The sequence below is a fragment of the Antedon bifida genome, chromosome 6, assembly GCF_963402885.1.
Source record: "Antedon bifida chromosome 6, ecAntBifi1.1, whole genome shotgun sequence".
In the NCBI taxonomy this organism is placed as follows: Eukaryota; Metazoa; Echinodermata; class Crinoidea; order Comatulida; family Antedonidae; genus Antedon; species Antedon bifida.
Window position 1 is genome coordinate 13,449,814 of NC_136231.1, and position 16,744 is coordinate 13,466,557.

At 33.7% G+C, this 16,744-nt stretch overlaps 1 protein-coding gene across 4 annotated transcripts in view; it reads right to left on the bottom strand.

The window, feature by feature from the left end:
* The window catches only part of LOC144845428 (uncharacterized), a 38,333-nt gene that overhangs the window by 9,319 nt on the left and 12,270 nt on the right, over positions 1-16,744 (bottom strand). For all 4 annotated transcript variants that reach the window (XR_013612548.1, XM_078702753.1, XM_078702752.1 and 1 more), the window contains exons 2-14: positions 14,858-14,950; positions 13,503-13,567; positions 10,639-10,751; positions 10,237-10,305; positions 8,583-8,723; positions 6,846-6,972; positions 6,114-6,231; positions 5,515-5,678; positions 4,896-5,007; positions 1,985-2,132; positions 1,639-1,731; positions 399-563; positions 117-291 (exon numbers count right to left, since the gene is read on the bottom strand). Coding sequence is in view for 3 of the 4 variants with exons in the window: in XM_078702752.1 (XP_078558878.1) it covers positions 117-291; positions 399-563; positions 1,639-1,731; positions 1,985-2,132; positions 4,896-5,007; positions 5,515-5,678; positions 6,114-6,231; positions 6,846-6,972; positions 8,583-8,723; positions 10,237-10,305; positions 10,639-10,751; positions 13,503-13,567; positions 14,858-14,950 (1,583 nt within the window). In the remaining variant the exon portion in view is untranslated. The remainder of the gene's footprint in view (positions 1-116; positions 292-398; positions 564-1,638; positions 1,732-1,984; positions 2,133-4,895; positions 5,008-5,514; positions 5,679-6,113; positions 6,232-6,845; positions 6,973-8,582; positions 8,724-10,236; positions 10,306-10,638; positions 10,752-13,502; positions 13,568-14,857; positions 14,951-16,744) is intronic.

A 16,744-nucleotide genomic window follows, 5' to 3' on the forward strand; every position in this document is an offset into this window, starting at 1 on the left:
TATACAAAATATTTATCTTTTGTTAATATTGTTTTGAAATACAGTTAGGGTGTTAGTTTATCTGCTACTTTATCACTTTTACTAGTTATTTGTATGAGTGAATATATCTACTGTACCTTTTGAGCCTACAGAGAGGATGTGAACTTTAGAGCCAATTACACGGATAGGTGGAATGTCTGAAGTATTTGTACTGGATACCAGTCTGAATCCAACGTGTTGGAAAAAGTGCCTTCGAAAACCAGCACGGTTGAACCAGGAAGCTTGCTGGCCTGTTGACGCCCAAGAGCCACCCTAAAATACAATACATAAATTGATTGTGCAGATAAAAATAAATACTCAAAATATTTGTATTTAATTAATGAATAAAAATAAATTAGATAAAAGAAGATGATACATACTACTATGATATTATGAAATCCATCAAAAGATGGATCTGAAAAGTCATCATAATACGGGTGTGTTTGGAAACCAGGATAACCATTGAAGTTGTCTACAGTCCACTCCCAGGCATTTCCAAAAGTGTCATGAAACCCTGTATCACTAGCTTTAAACATATTCACAGGCTACAACAAAGAAAGAGAAAACTACAAACTAAACACAATGGATAATGAACCACCAGTTTGAAAGTTCAGAAACCCATTTTAAGAGAATATATTATAACGTCAGGGCTTCTTCCTCTTAGTAATTATGCAAATATTTAAATATTGACCAAACACAATATGCATAAAGTTAGTTAAATTAGATAATCACAGTTATATAACAATAACAAAGTATTCTAATGGGACAGCTGAAACCTAAAATTCATGATAAATGGCATCTCTAGTGTGCCAGAAATGATGATGACAATGATGATGATAATCAGCAAAACGATCATACTTTTTCCTGGTAACACATGACTAACTGTTGTTTTAGAAATTGTTCAGTCAGTGAGTAATGAACCAAGAAAGTAATGAAAAAATCAGTATTTGTTTATTCATTGAAGACTAGTGCCAGGTGTCTTTGTAAGGTTTCATCCCAGTCCTTCAGGACCATTTTTTTGTGGGTTTTGCCGAATAAGTCTGACAATTTTTCTGTTCATATGACTATTTTTAGTCAAGCAATTAGTCCCTGCAAGTCAGTTTTTTAAATACAATTGAGGGACTAGTGCTGTTCCGCCGTACATTTGAGTCGCTATCCAATCGAGTTTTAACTATACCATGAAAGCCCCAGTGGTCAAGAAGAAGGTCCGGGTTGGAATCTCGGTTAGGGCGACTTTTTCTCATTCTCACAGATTTCCTCATCTTATCGTTTCAAATTAATTAATTTTTTATTTTAAATCAGTATAGGGCGGTTTAGAATTAATGTTCTTTGCCTGATGTGATTATATATATTTATATACAGTGGAACCGTATGTATATGTAATATATATATATATATATATGTGAAACGATATACATATATATATACACATACATACATACATACTCACTCAAAAAAGTTTCTCAGTACAATTGGGGCCATTTTTATATGGAATATGTATGGATGCGTGCAGCAGGACAAAAACTGAATGAATGGCTATCATAATGATCTACCGTACAATGGATACATTTCAACAAATAAAACATTTCTTTTTATCAAATTATTAGTAGGTTTTCTCACGCTAGATGAGTTGAATATCATATCTGAGTTGTATTTCTCTCTGAAGTCATTACAAAATACAGGATCACAAGAAACACCAGCATCCGCAGATATCTACAAAATAGATTAATAACTAAATATATATTTATGTGGTATATTGTTTGGACTATTGGCTATCAATTGGGTCGGACCGTCCAGGCATTGGTTTTGTATGCCATGATCAACACACAGAGAAATGAGTTTTATGAGAAATAATTCAAAAATTAAGAATTATGTTCTCATCCAATTGAAACAACCAAAATTGCTTGCTGGATGGGTGCGTGGATCTGCATCTAACGGTTTCTCTAATGTTATAAATCATACTAACCTGTGCTCCTCTCATTACATACATTTCAGCTTCACTTGGAAGACGAAATTCTGGTCCTTTCCATGCACAGTATGCCTTTGCTTCCAAGTAGTTCACATCTACTGGCCAATCTCCAGGTAAACAGATTACCTCAGTCATTGTACGATACCTATTAAAATATGCCAAACAAAGCAACATCAAAAAAATATTATTTGTACATTCTTAAGTTCTTTTTCTTTATTTTTCTTGTATCTAATCTATCATATTTTGTGGGCATACTTCAGGTTGAGGTTGAATGTTATGAATCTTTATTACCTGAATCATACAGCGCTAGTATGTACTGTATTAAAATTGTACTGTAAAATGTTCTCAATTTTCCCACTTTTTTCTATTGCATGAATGAATGAATCAACTTAGAAATTGCTTAGACAAAATTCACCATCAAGGCTATCAAACAACAGAACACCACGCATCGCTGGATCAAACTAAATGGTTTGGATGCGATAAGATTATGTCCTGCCATTACATGTTTGATTGATTTTCCATTGGCCAATTGGTTTCCAAAATATCTCATTAGAGACTAAGCACAAAAATTGAAAATATCGATGCAAGCGGAAGTCATGCTCAAAGTTTTTTAGGTTAATTTGAGTATGCTGAATATAAAAATGGCTGTTGCCAAAACATATTATTTGACCAAAAGCTTAGTTTGAGGGCATTTTTCAAAATGGCCACCTTGGCACTTATATATATATATATATAATGATAAGTCTACAAATAGGAATGAGATTAGCATTTTTATGCTTTTTATTGTTATTAGCTGGGGATGTAGAACGAAACTCAGGCCCTCAAAGGTGTCAAACAATGATACATGAAGTGAGTGGTGCAGGGACCGACCATAACGATCCAATTAAACTGAAAAAATTAAGCACAAAAGTCGACCAAATGGCGTCTGATATTAAAGGTAAGAAAGAAAAAATGGATGACAAAAACTGTAGATATAGCAATACGTATGGATAGTCTGGAAACAGAAAACACATCCTTAAAAGCAACAAACACAAAATGACTATTACAAATGGACAAGTTAGAAGCACAGTCTAGACGAAACAACTTTCTTTGGCATACTAGAAGAACAAAGGGAAACCTGGAAAGATTGCGAAAACAAAATCCAACATTACGTAAGAGACACGCTGAACATAACTGGTGGGGCATTGTTAGACAGAGCACATCAAATAAACACTGTGTCATGACCAAGACCGGTCCTGGTCAAATTCATGAACTATAAAGAAAAAGAAAATATCTTAGATACAGTTAATAGACAAAAACGAGAAAATATAAAGACAAGTCGAGTAAATACCAAAGGCGATGATATAAGAATAATCGAAGACTACACAACAAGAACCAGAACAATTAAAAGAAAACTAGGACCAAAAATACAAGAAGCCATTACTAACTTTAACAAGTTTAAATCAAGATACGATAAATTATTTATTGGAAATGATATTTTTAGTCACGTGGACGGGACTCTATAGTTCACTATGTCGGTCGGTCTGTCTGTCGGTCCGGTATCACTATGCGTTTTAGCACACGACTTATGGCTGTTGGCCTTGTTACTTATGATTTAGAGAAAAATAAAATTGTACAGTTAGATAGGAGATACCTGTCAAAGCCAATTGATAACAGGTAAATATTGTATTATAGATATTGCCGCCTTAGAGGTGAATGAAATATAAGGGCCGAGGAGGGAAATATATTCCCGAGAGCAAAATAAATCTTATATTTTACCGATATAAAAGGCAATATCTGTTATTATATAGCTAACAACAAGTAGAATATCTACTGGTTTATGTAATAAGCTTGCCTAGCTATAGGTGTTGCATTCACCTTGCGAAGAATAATATACAGATAATTACTACTTAATGATTCTTTGGCAATAAAATATTCACTTAGGCCTAGGTCGTTTAAATTAACAGAAGAATTTCCATCAATAAGCCTACATTAATAATATTATTATTATCAGGTAGGCTCCTTTATCCCTGGTCATTGCCAATGTCTTTCTAAAGGAGCTCGAATAACTAGGAATGTACTCCACCAACAAGACCATTATATGTATTACATACATAAAATTTCAATAACAGCCCCAAGACCTTAATTCAGCAATAGAAAAATTTTACTCTTCCCCGATTTAGCAGATCCAAATGGATCAAATTACCAAAATTAATGCACTTTCGGTCATTTGTAGAGAAACTTTTGCATTACTACTGATAGAAACATGTATGTTACCAACAATCTCTACCATAAGTAGTTACCGAGATACAATTAGTGCCAGGCGGCCATTTTGAAAAACACCCTCAAAGTAGGCTTAAGTTTCTCTTAGGAAGATATTATAAAGTGTTTGAAAACAAAAATTTCTGATTTCATCGATAGATTTTCAACCGTCCGCGGTATAAAAGAGATTTCCTCAAACTGGGCTTTCGGTCAAATAATATTGGCAACAGCCATTTTCGCATTCAGCATACTCAAATTAACCTAAAAAAATGTGTTGCCAACTTTGAGCATGATTTGCTGCTTGCTTGCATTTTTAGAGGACTTTATCCAGTTTTGTGCCTAGTCTATATGAGCAATGGTGACTGCTTGTCAAAATATGGTACCCTAATCCGTATTTTATTTAAAACACTTCCCACTTTCAATGTAAATTAATCAATACAAAAATCAAGGAGAATGAATGAGACACTTAAAAAAAAAACATAATAAAGTGAGTATACACTTCATCTGGTTTTATACATTTTAATGTCAATATTGTCAAGAATCCCATCTCGAGAATTACTTTGCAAGTATTCTCAATGTAATTAATAGTATAAAGTAAAAACAATTACACTCCCAATTTGTACTTATTAAGTGCAGTTTTTGTAATGAAGTAACTGTTAGCAATTACCCATATCTATTGGAGTGGCCATTTCCGTTAATACCATTTCCATTGTGTTGTATGTTAGATGCTTGGCAGTGAGTAATTCCTTGAAGTGTGCCACCACAGCCTGATTTACAACCTTTTAGATACAGAAATATGTATATAAAGGAATAAATTAAAGAATTGTGTCTTTCGTTCTTTGTCTTTAGGATATTATTTTATTAATTTATTTGTTTGATGCTTGTCCTACAGGAATATTTTATTACTGTATTATTATATTATTTTCAAGCATGCAGATGTTGTTTTATTAATTTTTATCAGATTGTCTATATATAAATTATGCTTAATTCTGACATAGGCGAGTACAATGAAAAAACTTATAGTTTATAGTCCTTATCCGAGAAGACTTGTTCTACCACCAGAATCATGGAGCGAGTGAGCCTCGAATCCTTGCCGATGTTATGGCGGGCTTACAGTTTCACTGTTTTAACTGCTCGGCCACTCACTCTTTAAGATGTTATATTCCTCATCTTATTCAGTCAAAAAAAAGGACAGATTCAATAATTATATGGTAACCCGAGGTTTTTACCCGAGTCATTATTTAACATTACGAAATCCATCATCTCACTCTATTAACTATAATTACCTGATGAACAAACCCAAAATGATGGATGCTTTGCATTTCTGAAGCACCTCCATTTCCAACCTTCTTCTGACCAGAATTCTTTTCTTTCATAGCCACCATCTTCAATAAATTCTAAAAACTCTTTATTCGTAGTAAGATACTTGGTTGCCTTAAATGATGGCACTCTAAGTAAAAATGAACAAAATTACTGAAGTACGATTGTAACAGGGCAAACATAATATGTTAACATGGTAGCCAGGGGAGGGGCAAACATGACTTTGGAAGATATTCTATGGTTTTTTCCATTGTTTAGATGGAGATGTAAAATAAAATCCTCTTTTGAGGATTTAGAGGGCTATCCCTGGTACACACTAAATTATTGTGGGGTTTTATTTTATCTGTATTGTTATCTTCTTGGTATTGAAATAAATCCTATCAAAATCAAATATCTTCCTTACAAATAGGATTGGGAATGTATGTACCATGTTTTAGAAACATTCGCCATATTGATATTGGTTACCCTTTTTGCACAAAAAGCCATCAAACTCCTCCAATTGATGTGTATGAATGGGTTTACAACAGCAATAATTCCACAACTCTATGTGAAAGGGTAAACCTACTTGATACTCAATCTGGGATATTCATTATCCCAGCCAAATGCAGGAAAATCAAATGGTTTTCCTAAAGTCACTTCTGTTGCCTTTGTAGTAATTAATTCATTTTTTCCAGCACCCATTCCTAAAGAAAATTACACATAATATGTTTCAAATTACTGTAAGGATGTATACTTTCAATATACTACTGAGACCATTGAATCAAAACACAGAACTAGGAGCGATTATTCATCATTAAAATTCATGTAATCCTACAATGATTTTAAAATATGTTTGTGCATATGGCCAGTAATTAGTTTTAAAGTAGAATTTACAATTATAAAATGAGGTTTCTAAAAGTGTAAACTCTTAATACATTAGTTATACAGTAGTTTAAAGGCTTACAATAATTAAGTTTCCAACCTTAATTAATTACCAATTAATTAAATTAATTTGTTGAAAAAAATGTATTAATAACATAAAACATAGAAAATATTGACCTTCTTGTGTTTAATCTCATTCAGCTACACAACTATAACCAAAAAACAAACCAGAAAAAATGTTGCAAAGTGTATTATTCAGTTGATTAAATATTTGAATAATATATCGATTGAAATCTATTTTTGATATCTAAGTTGTGTCTCTTCTGTTGGACGCATGATGCTTTACTAAATATGTGTACCATATTTCAGCAATTAAAAATAAATTATTGATATATTCAATGATCTTTAAATAATGCTTGATATTAAAGTAAAATACCATGATTGATTGGAGCATGTTTCCAACCCGTTGGAGTGGTGACCATCTCCAGTGGCAATTGTCTAATCAACACTGATGATGTTTCTATGTGTACTCTTTCATGTTCAATCCCCAGAAACACCGCCCACTAATAAAATAAATGGTTGAAAAATATTTTTACTTGATTTCTACCCCAAGTGACTGAGGCTAAATAAGGTATTTTTAATAGGTTTAGGAAAAATGCAAAATACATTTTTATGATTTATTTTATTATGTGAAATGTTTTGGCTTTCCGACATTGCATTTTTTTTACCTAGGTCAAAGGTCAAATGCTCAAAAAGTGCAATTCAGTGATCCTCAAAAAGTCAACCCGTACATATAACAGTAAGGGACAGTAAATTACCCCGTATGAGATACGGGCCACGTCTTCAAAGGGTTAATACTGGGGTATCAAGAAAACTCAGATCTCAGATATATCTGAGTTTTCTAGATCTAGAAAACTCAGATATCAATATCTGAGTTTTCTAGTTCCACAATGGAACTTAGAAAACTCAGATCATCAAATGATTGGTTGGTAGGTCAGTTGGATCATTCCATTATTAATCAGAGGGTAGGTCATTTGAAATACTAGATATTATTAAAACTGATTACTGGGTACGTTTTCTTACTAATATTGTAACATGTTGAAGCGGCTTAAAATTAGGTATGTACGAATTGGTGTGTGTACGAGTTGGTTGAGGTACGAGTTAGCCAAAAGAATAGGTATGAGTTATTTTGGATACGAGTTGACCACTTCTAGCCTAGTAGGGCCAGGCCTACTCTTCGCAATACATCGCGATAGTGCCCACACGTTGAGCCTTGAATTGAGTTTGCTTAGCTAGGCTAGGCCTAAATGGTAAGCCTACATTTTAAAAGGGGTATACTGTATTTCTTCACGATTTAAGTCGTAGGCCGCTACTACAAGTTACAATAGTTATTATTATTATTAAGAAAACGTATAATACTGTAGTATTTCAAACAAGCTACCCTCTGATTAATAATGGAACGATCCATTTGATAATCTGAGTTTTAGTTTCCATTCTGGAATTAGAAAACTCAGATCTTGATATCTGAGTTTTCAAGATCTAGAAAACTCAGATATCGGACTTTTCTAGATCTAGAAAACTCAGATATATCTGAGATCTGAGTTTTCTAGACACCCTCCAAAAAGTATTTTGAAATGTTAACACGGATATAAGTAACCATATCTAATATATAATATAGTAAATTGTCTAAAACTAGGTCACATAATGCCCATCTATGTGAATATTCCTAATAATATTATAGGTCTTGAGAAGGTCTAGCTGATGCTGACATGGTGCTCTTACATGACCAGTCCAGACAGAATCTGTGGCCAGGATTTGCCCAAAGGAGGGGCCAAAAGCCTTGATGGGGGTGGGCCATGTCCTCAAAGCTATATCCTATTAATTTTTTTTGGGGGGGGGGGGGGGTGGGGTCAGGAGGCAGTTCCCTAGAAAGCTTCGATGATATTAGACATTTAAGGGTAGTTTTAGTCACTTCACTGAAAATGGTTTGATGGGCACACTCTGTAGGGTTATATTGTTTAATTTTTATCAGAAAATATCATACTTTTCTCTCCGACAAACATGGTACCCCAGAACAGAATTAAAAAACTACTGGCATAGTAATAGTATATTCCTCATATACAGTAAGTGCTATGAGAAAGAAGTTAATAGTATGAGGAAACATTTCTCTTACCCATACACTCTTCATAGTAATGGGTAGTTTCAACGGTGTTTCTTCAATAACTTTGCGCACAATTTTGCGAACTTTTAACCTGTAAGTCACAACATCCTTCAGGGATGGCCATTTAAAGCTTCCTCCCATCCTATAATTTTCCTAAAATAAGTAAGATATCATTAAATTCAGTTTATTATAATAATATAATAACTTTTGTTTTTCATATAGTGAACTAAAGCTAACTAAAAATCCAGATATTTATTTACAATACATATCTATTTTTGCTGAACGATTCGAATACCAATTTAGTGTACCCTCAAATAACAATATTACTGGGGACTTAATTGCATGTGCTATGCTAAAAAACCAATATCTCAAGCTTGAAGTGCTAGAGCTACGACAACACTGACCAAAGAAGCTGTGTCGACCCACTTCAATTGATATCGATGATTCTCCGTCTGAAACTTCCTGTTGGATTGCCAACCACCACCAGTCAAAAGTCTGTTATGACAGATCTGCTTTCAGATACTTCAGTTTCATCTACCCCTTCAAGATTGTCGCCTAATCTATTGTCTGATAAGTTTAAGCCTATTCCGACTACCCACAGTCAAGAGAAAATGCGATTGCTCAAACAATGCCAGACACAGTATTCATAAATTTCCAACTTCAGAGAAATCAATGGAAGAAGCTAAAGCATCATGCTATCAAGGCATATGAATTGCCTCATCCACTAATACATGGTTTCATCTGCATCAAACTACAACACATCTTTCAAATATTAGCATTAGTAATGCCACCAACATCATCTCAATGAAAAATTGTCAAACTCTCCTGTATAGTGCTGGACAAAGAATCTGACAAGTCAATCAACTGTTCTACAGAATTATGCAGTATGCATATCTGGAAACAATACAATCGCCCGAGATCTGGGCATATATTTAATTCTTGCAAAAAAGACAAAGGAACCATACAGGGTGGATTGTCTTCCCCTTAATTTTTAATTTATTCTATAAGATTTAATAAGTGGTCTGAATAATCTTACCTGTGGCATTTTTATTGCACGGCATAATTACGCCAATTAAATTACTGAACACAGATTACATTTCAATCCTGGTAAAACGTTAAGATATGTCTTGCACTTTTTATAAATTGTAAACTATATGCCTTGCATGCCTCACACTTTTGGAAAGATAAAATGATGCCTCGCACAAATATTTGGCATGCCTCGCATATCTCGCTGCCTCACACTTTGTCAACACTCAGGCAAAAGTATACTGTGTCAATATGATTGGCTTCAACAAATTGAAAACGCTACAAACGAACATTTCATTAAATATAGGGTCTACGATCCTGTCGTCTTAGGCCTAGAGCCATTCACACATTCAAGCTAAAAAAACAGCCTGGGAATGGGTGGAGTATTTCTGAGGCATGTTTCAGTATCTTTCCTGGGGTCATTTAGTCCTAATTTTGATGGCCGAGAGTAGTGGAACGAATGAATGAAACATCAAGAGCTGATATTAATATGCAACGAGAAACGTCCTGAATGCACTTACGTTGTGTAATGGTAGACACAACACAACAAGACAATAACTATGGCAAAATGAACTAACTAACATATTTATATAGTTCTACTAATCAGAAAGTTTAGAAAAATAACAAAATTAAAACTTACTGTGTCATCCCATGACATTTCATCAACACCCGTTTCAAATAAAGTCTCAAAGTCCATGTCTACTCTTTCCTTGGGAAACAAACACAAACATTTATCAATCTATTTTCTTATGTTGCCAATTTTAATCAACAGATCAAAAATAAAATATGATAATTATGGATAATATAAAAGTAATAAATTGTGTAGGGCCTACAATTGATGTTCAAATGATTCAGGCTTTCCATGGCTAACAAAATTTGTGACAAAAGAGTTAAATTAGGTTGTGAAATATGTGATCGTCATCTGCATATGGTAGGTTTGCATTCATCGCTGATAGCTTGATCATGATTAAGCCAGTCTGAACCTACCAGCAATCAAATAATATGCTCATCTTATATTAATTAATTAAAAAAAGGAACTTACTGTGATGAGACCTGCCAATATAAGTTTGTTTATATAGACAGTGGCTGTATGTGCATAGTAAAAGATAAGAGGAAGACGAAGTCTGTCAGGACACACATAAAATGCCTTTTCATCTGCACAAAAGGAAAATACAAGTTCAGTGCTGTAGTAATTTATTATAGAATTTTAAAAAGTATGTGGTTGGAAAATACACTGCAGTTATGATAACGTAAGGCCATGCCGACCGACCCTAAACTGACGAAAATGAAGGTCAGCATTTTTTTTCTTGAGCCAGACGGTGATTTTTAAACCAAATGGTGAACAAATTGTTGTCTTTGTGAATCGATCATCTGATAACCGTCTGGGGAATAAAAAAACTCACTAAACTAAAAGTATTTTTCATCTGAAACATAGTTACCAGCCATCTTGCATCATTTCAAAGTGATTTTTAATGAAACACACATTTTGATTGAACACATGCGTGACCACATATTTGTCATGCATTTTAGCTGAAGTATATATATATAATTTGTTATCACTATTTCCATCTGACGTTCGCATTAAAAGCAATGATGTATGATCGTTTTGCTGATTCCTAGCGCGCTATGGGAGTGTTATTTCCAGCCAACTAGGTACCATTTATCATGAATTTTACGTGCGATAGTACCATTTCCGGTCATCTAGGGGTGCCAGTGAACTAAATTCGCTTCGTCACAGGCCCCACGAGAGGTGTAGCATTTCAAATCTCTCAGGTTGGTAACTATGCTGAAATAATATATAAATACACGTAGCATAACACGGAAATAGTTTTATTTCTATCTCGATAGTTTTTGGCTTTAAAAAATGGCTAGCTAAGGCCTATAGCTAGCAGCCCTATGTATGCCTAAAAAAGCTAGGCCTATGTTTATTTAAACAGGCCTCGAATTTTACCACGGCCAGTGCCGTCAGTGCCCTCTCAATTGGCCTCAATGTCTTTGAAAATGAACAACAACAACGGCCACTACTGGCATTAGTGCCCTAGAATTTTCATCACAATAAAAACCACTGAATGGCGAAAATATAAATATAAATTTTCAACAATGAATTTGAGGCACGATGTTCCACCGGCGAACTAGCTACACTTGTAATAAATAAAGTAAAAACTAGACTAGACCTAGGCCTACGCTACGTTCTATTGATCGTCTAATAAAAAGGGAGGTCGATAAGATCATACTGTATTTCATTCCTGTTTACAAAAATAACACTCGAATTCCAAGACGTATATCCCTTTTACACCGCAAACAAAAATGCATAGTTGATCCGGATTTATGTAACCCGAGTCGTACCCGGAACACAGAAATGCGAAAATGTAAGCCAGTGTAAACAGCATAAAAAGTCCTGCATATGTTTTTCCGGTTGGTTGCTATCCTCGCTCACTATAATATTTTTATTTACATACAGTTAAGATAAGATTTTGTTTATTCGCTTATTTAATAAATAAAACTTATGGTTATTTGTTATTCATTTTTAATTCAAGAAATTTTTTGTATTGCCATTAATCAAAATTGTAAGAGGTATAATAATAAGTAGACTGTTACTAAAGTGTCTCTTCATGCTTGAAAGGGCGATATTTCGATTAATCTAGAACTTTTACACAGTATTTTGCAGTGTAAATACATGCAACATGTCATTCCTGGGTTAATGAATCAGGTGTGAAATGGAAATTTATTCGGACATGACACGGGTTGTTGTAAGCTCGGTGGTGTAAAAGGGGTATTAATGTGTATGGATAGGGCAAAAAGAAACCACATGTTTTCGCGCTCGACTTCAGCACCGGCCGTTTTCACTGAACATTGCGAATAGAAAATATCGATCGACTACCACTCGAGCTTGAAGCCGTACTATTGTATGTAATGGACCATGTGTATTTCACTCTCGACTAAACAGTATCGGCCATTTTCACAGCAGCACTATTTTCGGTAAACTTATGTATTTTTTGCGCGTCCTATTGTTTCAAAGCTAGTCCTGTCTTGGCAAGCGTATCTATTAATTATCTGATCTCATTTTTGGTACAGTACGTTATCACAAAAAAGTGGTTTTTACAAATATGTTTTTAAATGGGCTGTGCAGTGCTGCTGTATATGGATGGGATTAGGATAATACCCAAAATTTACTATCGCACTCGACTTCGTCATTGTTTACAAAATAGAAATTGATTCCCGCTTGAGCTTGAAAACATAGCCTTCTGTGTATATCACATATATTTCAACTAGTATCATGCGTTTTACTTTTGGGAGCAGGGGAATCCCCAAGAAATCGCGTTTGTAATGATACTACCCCTTTGCATTTTATTTTTCCGTAATTCTACACTATTATAAGTAGGCTACTACTAGGCCTACAGTAGTAGACTTGGCCTATTTTTTTTTTTGTTGGTCTTGATGCCTTCCAAGTCGGCCTTGCTGCCCCTCAAATTAACGAAAAACCGGAGGCCAACTGGCCTTGCCCCTAAAATCCCCAAATTTGAGGCCTGAAAAGATTATCAAGCTTAAAGTAAAAAAAAAACAATAATGATAATAAAAAAAAAATGTTAATGATAATAAAAAAAAAATGTTAATAATAAGAGTAAAATACCGAAAGTTAGGCTCCATAAAATTTAGTTTATCATCCCAGCGCACATTTTTGGAATAGTCCAGGAAATTTTGTTTTTTTTTTGGTTCATCAGTTTTGAGCTGGGATAGGGTGATAAAATAATGTGGGTTTTTTTTGGGTCCTTATCACATACAAACATGTTATCCAGTGTGAGTTGCAGTGACTGATTTAGATTTTCGTTTCATATGCAAACATCATACATTTACTACATTTTGCAAATTAAAGCCAAAGTACAAAAATGTTGATAATGTACTTACTTTTGAGAGCGGTGAATAAACTTTCATTCAGACTGTAACAATTTTCAAAATATTCCAATATTTCCCTAATAAAATTTAAAAAAATAAAATACTGTATTAAAATTATGTATGTATTTCAAAAGTTATTGTTCAGTGAGATACTCTTCAAGACTTTAAACTGTAAACTTGGTTTATGTTTATGTTTTTGCTTTTGCTTCACTTTTTAAACTTGGTAACTTTAAAAGCAGTACTATATATGAAAAAGGTTGCAAAATAAAAAATAAATAATTAATCACACTTGTATTCTGCAATAGTTGTATTACTATATTAATAATCAAGATATTATATTGTTGCACAGTCATCAAGATTAATAGCATAGATAATGTCTACTAAGAATGACTTGCATTATTAGTGCTATAGCCACAAGAATTAAAGATCATATTGTATTATTAATATTACGTTTGGTCTTTGATAATTTTAGGCTTTACACTCAAGTATTCCAATTATTTCTATTAATAGAAAAGACAATTTGACAGCTTGATTGATTAACTATCAGAAAAATAATAATCAGTCATTGCCTGTTAGAATTTGTTGTTTGATAGGGCAAATGCTATAGATCTACAGTGTATTTACTTTTCGAGTAATGTTTGCAAAGATTAGCAAACAAAAGTTGTTAATATATATATACAGTACGACTACACATATTTATCTATTGTTCATTTATCAACTAACTAAACAGAGTTATTATAATTAAAATAGTAGTTGGTCATTCACACATATACAGGAAGTATTTTATTTCTTATTTTTTGCATCATCATTTTTCATAAATTTCCACTTTGTTTAGTACCAATAACACAATCATTGAACATAATCTGGAATAAATGTAATGTATGTCCACATTTAGTAACTTGTGAAACACCATAAATTTTATTTAAATATACATTGTACATAAACACTGATCATAATGATATGTGGCAATAGCCACAAAAACAATAACAACCTAATAAAATGATCTATCTTCTTATTCCTATATTCTATTTAGTACAATAATAGTATGATCGATATGGTCAAAAGCTTGACTGTACTTCGGTAGTGACAAGATTTTATTGAAATTCTCTGATGCTATTCTTTTAAAGCTTGGCTTACATTCAGGTGTGTTATCAGAGGTGTAGGCTGGTTGCTGTTTGTTAGAATAGAGCTGCTTGGTCCCCAGAAATTGTACAAAATTATAAGTGTACAGGACCAGCACACCATGGTTGGGGCTCAGCTAAGAAATTTTTGAAAAATATACCTGCTAGGTCCTCATAAATTACACATAAAAAACATATTAATGTATAATAAAAAGAGAGATAAATAAAAAAGTTCAGTATACTTACTTCCTTGTACTTGAGTTCAGGTCACAAGGTTTCATGGATTTAATAGTGTATGGTCCCGTCAGAACTCCTAATTGATCCATACTACAGTAAGTTCTGGAAAAAAAATTTGCATTAACATTTATTCTTTATGATCTGAAGCAACACCTCTTTATTTATTGAACCTACAACAGGGCCCGTAGCCAGGATCTGTCAAGGGGGGGGGGGGGGGTTCGGACACTAAGTATTTGGGTCACTGCCCCGCGCCAACGACCACACGGAAAATGGGACTCTCGCACATAACATTCATGATAAATGGCACCTCTAATTGGCCGGAAAAAACACTCTTATGTAGCATGCTACCATTGAACAAAACGATCATACTTTTTTCCTCCTCCTCACACACGTGGACTATTTAAAGGACGATAACATTTGTTGCCGTATGTTAGATGTGCGTGCTCTGTGTGCGGAACCACCGCCGATTGTTTGATCATTCACTCGGTATTTTGTTTTGCGTTCAAGTTACAGCCCCCAAAAAAATATCACAATTTGGGTGAGAAGGCAAATTCAATGCTTATTATAGCCAGGGGCGGACCCAGGGGTGTTTCCCTTGTGGCCCGGGCAACACCCTTAATTTCATACTAAATTTAAATTAAAATTGAGTTCCATTTCATCGTATACAATATCCATCCGGACCCGGAACTTGATAGGCTTAGTAAACAGAGTTGCAGGGCATGTTATCATTGTTGAATGTTTTGATATTAGCCTAATTGTTAAAACGACCTTCACAACCAAAATATTTCTTTGTGATAAAATTTATTTTAAATGGAACGCTACAAAAATAATCCTCTGCTTCATCAGAGTATGAATACCTAATAACCAGACAAGAACGTATCTTTATTACGTTTTACTATCAATCCATTTTTATATCACACAATCCATTTTTCAAAAATATAGTAGTATAAAAATAACATTTTGATTGAATAGTGAGGGATTAGTTACAGTTTGACTTTGAATAAACCATTGGTAATTTACTGAAAATCCAAAATGAACTTGTGTTATAATACAAACAAAATTATTCAATCAAAGAAACGAGAAATAGATGTCGGTCAATAAACTTCTGACGACGACTAAAACAACGACAATCAGCTTAATGTTAGTGATTTTAATTCATCTCTGGCTTGTTACATTTTCATGACACATTACCGGACTTCCCCCTCCTCTCGCAATGAACGACAGTACAGATCTTCCCTATCTAGGCTCATGTATGTAGCATACTACGTTATTCACAAATTACCCACGCATAGCAGTGTTACTAGAGCCATCACAGATTACCTCTAATGGATCAATCATTCACACATGAATTCAAAAATTCATCGACAAACGAAATATAGCCTATATTCATTCTTTTTAAATATTAGGCATATTGCCAAGGCTAATAATCAATTTTTCGGGGGTTTTGCATAATCTAAGGCCAATTTTTAGGCCAAATCATAATTGTGCGTATAGTTTTGTATTTCCGATGCGTGTAGTACCCTATTTATCTTCATATCCGTACGTTCGTAAATATCAGGCCGAATTTCCGTAGTACTTTATAGACATTCCGAAATTTGAACCGTGTTATACCGGTAGCAGAGCAAAGTTTGCTTCTTTCTGCAAATGTCCTATCATTATTTTCTTTGTTTTATTTGGAGTGTGGTTTAAAACAACACTTTTGTAAAGTTTATAGTGGATAAATAAAAATGAATTTTTGGAAATTGTGGTTTTAACATCTGCCTTTATTTAGCATTTTTAAATGAATTAAAATTCCAAATTATACAATTTAACCTTTTGCTCAATATATTTATAGCAACAGCTTCATATTTTTTGTATAACTTTTTAAAATTATTAATTGATAACTAATTTACATTA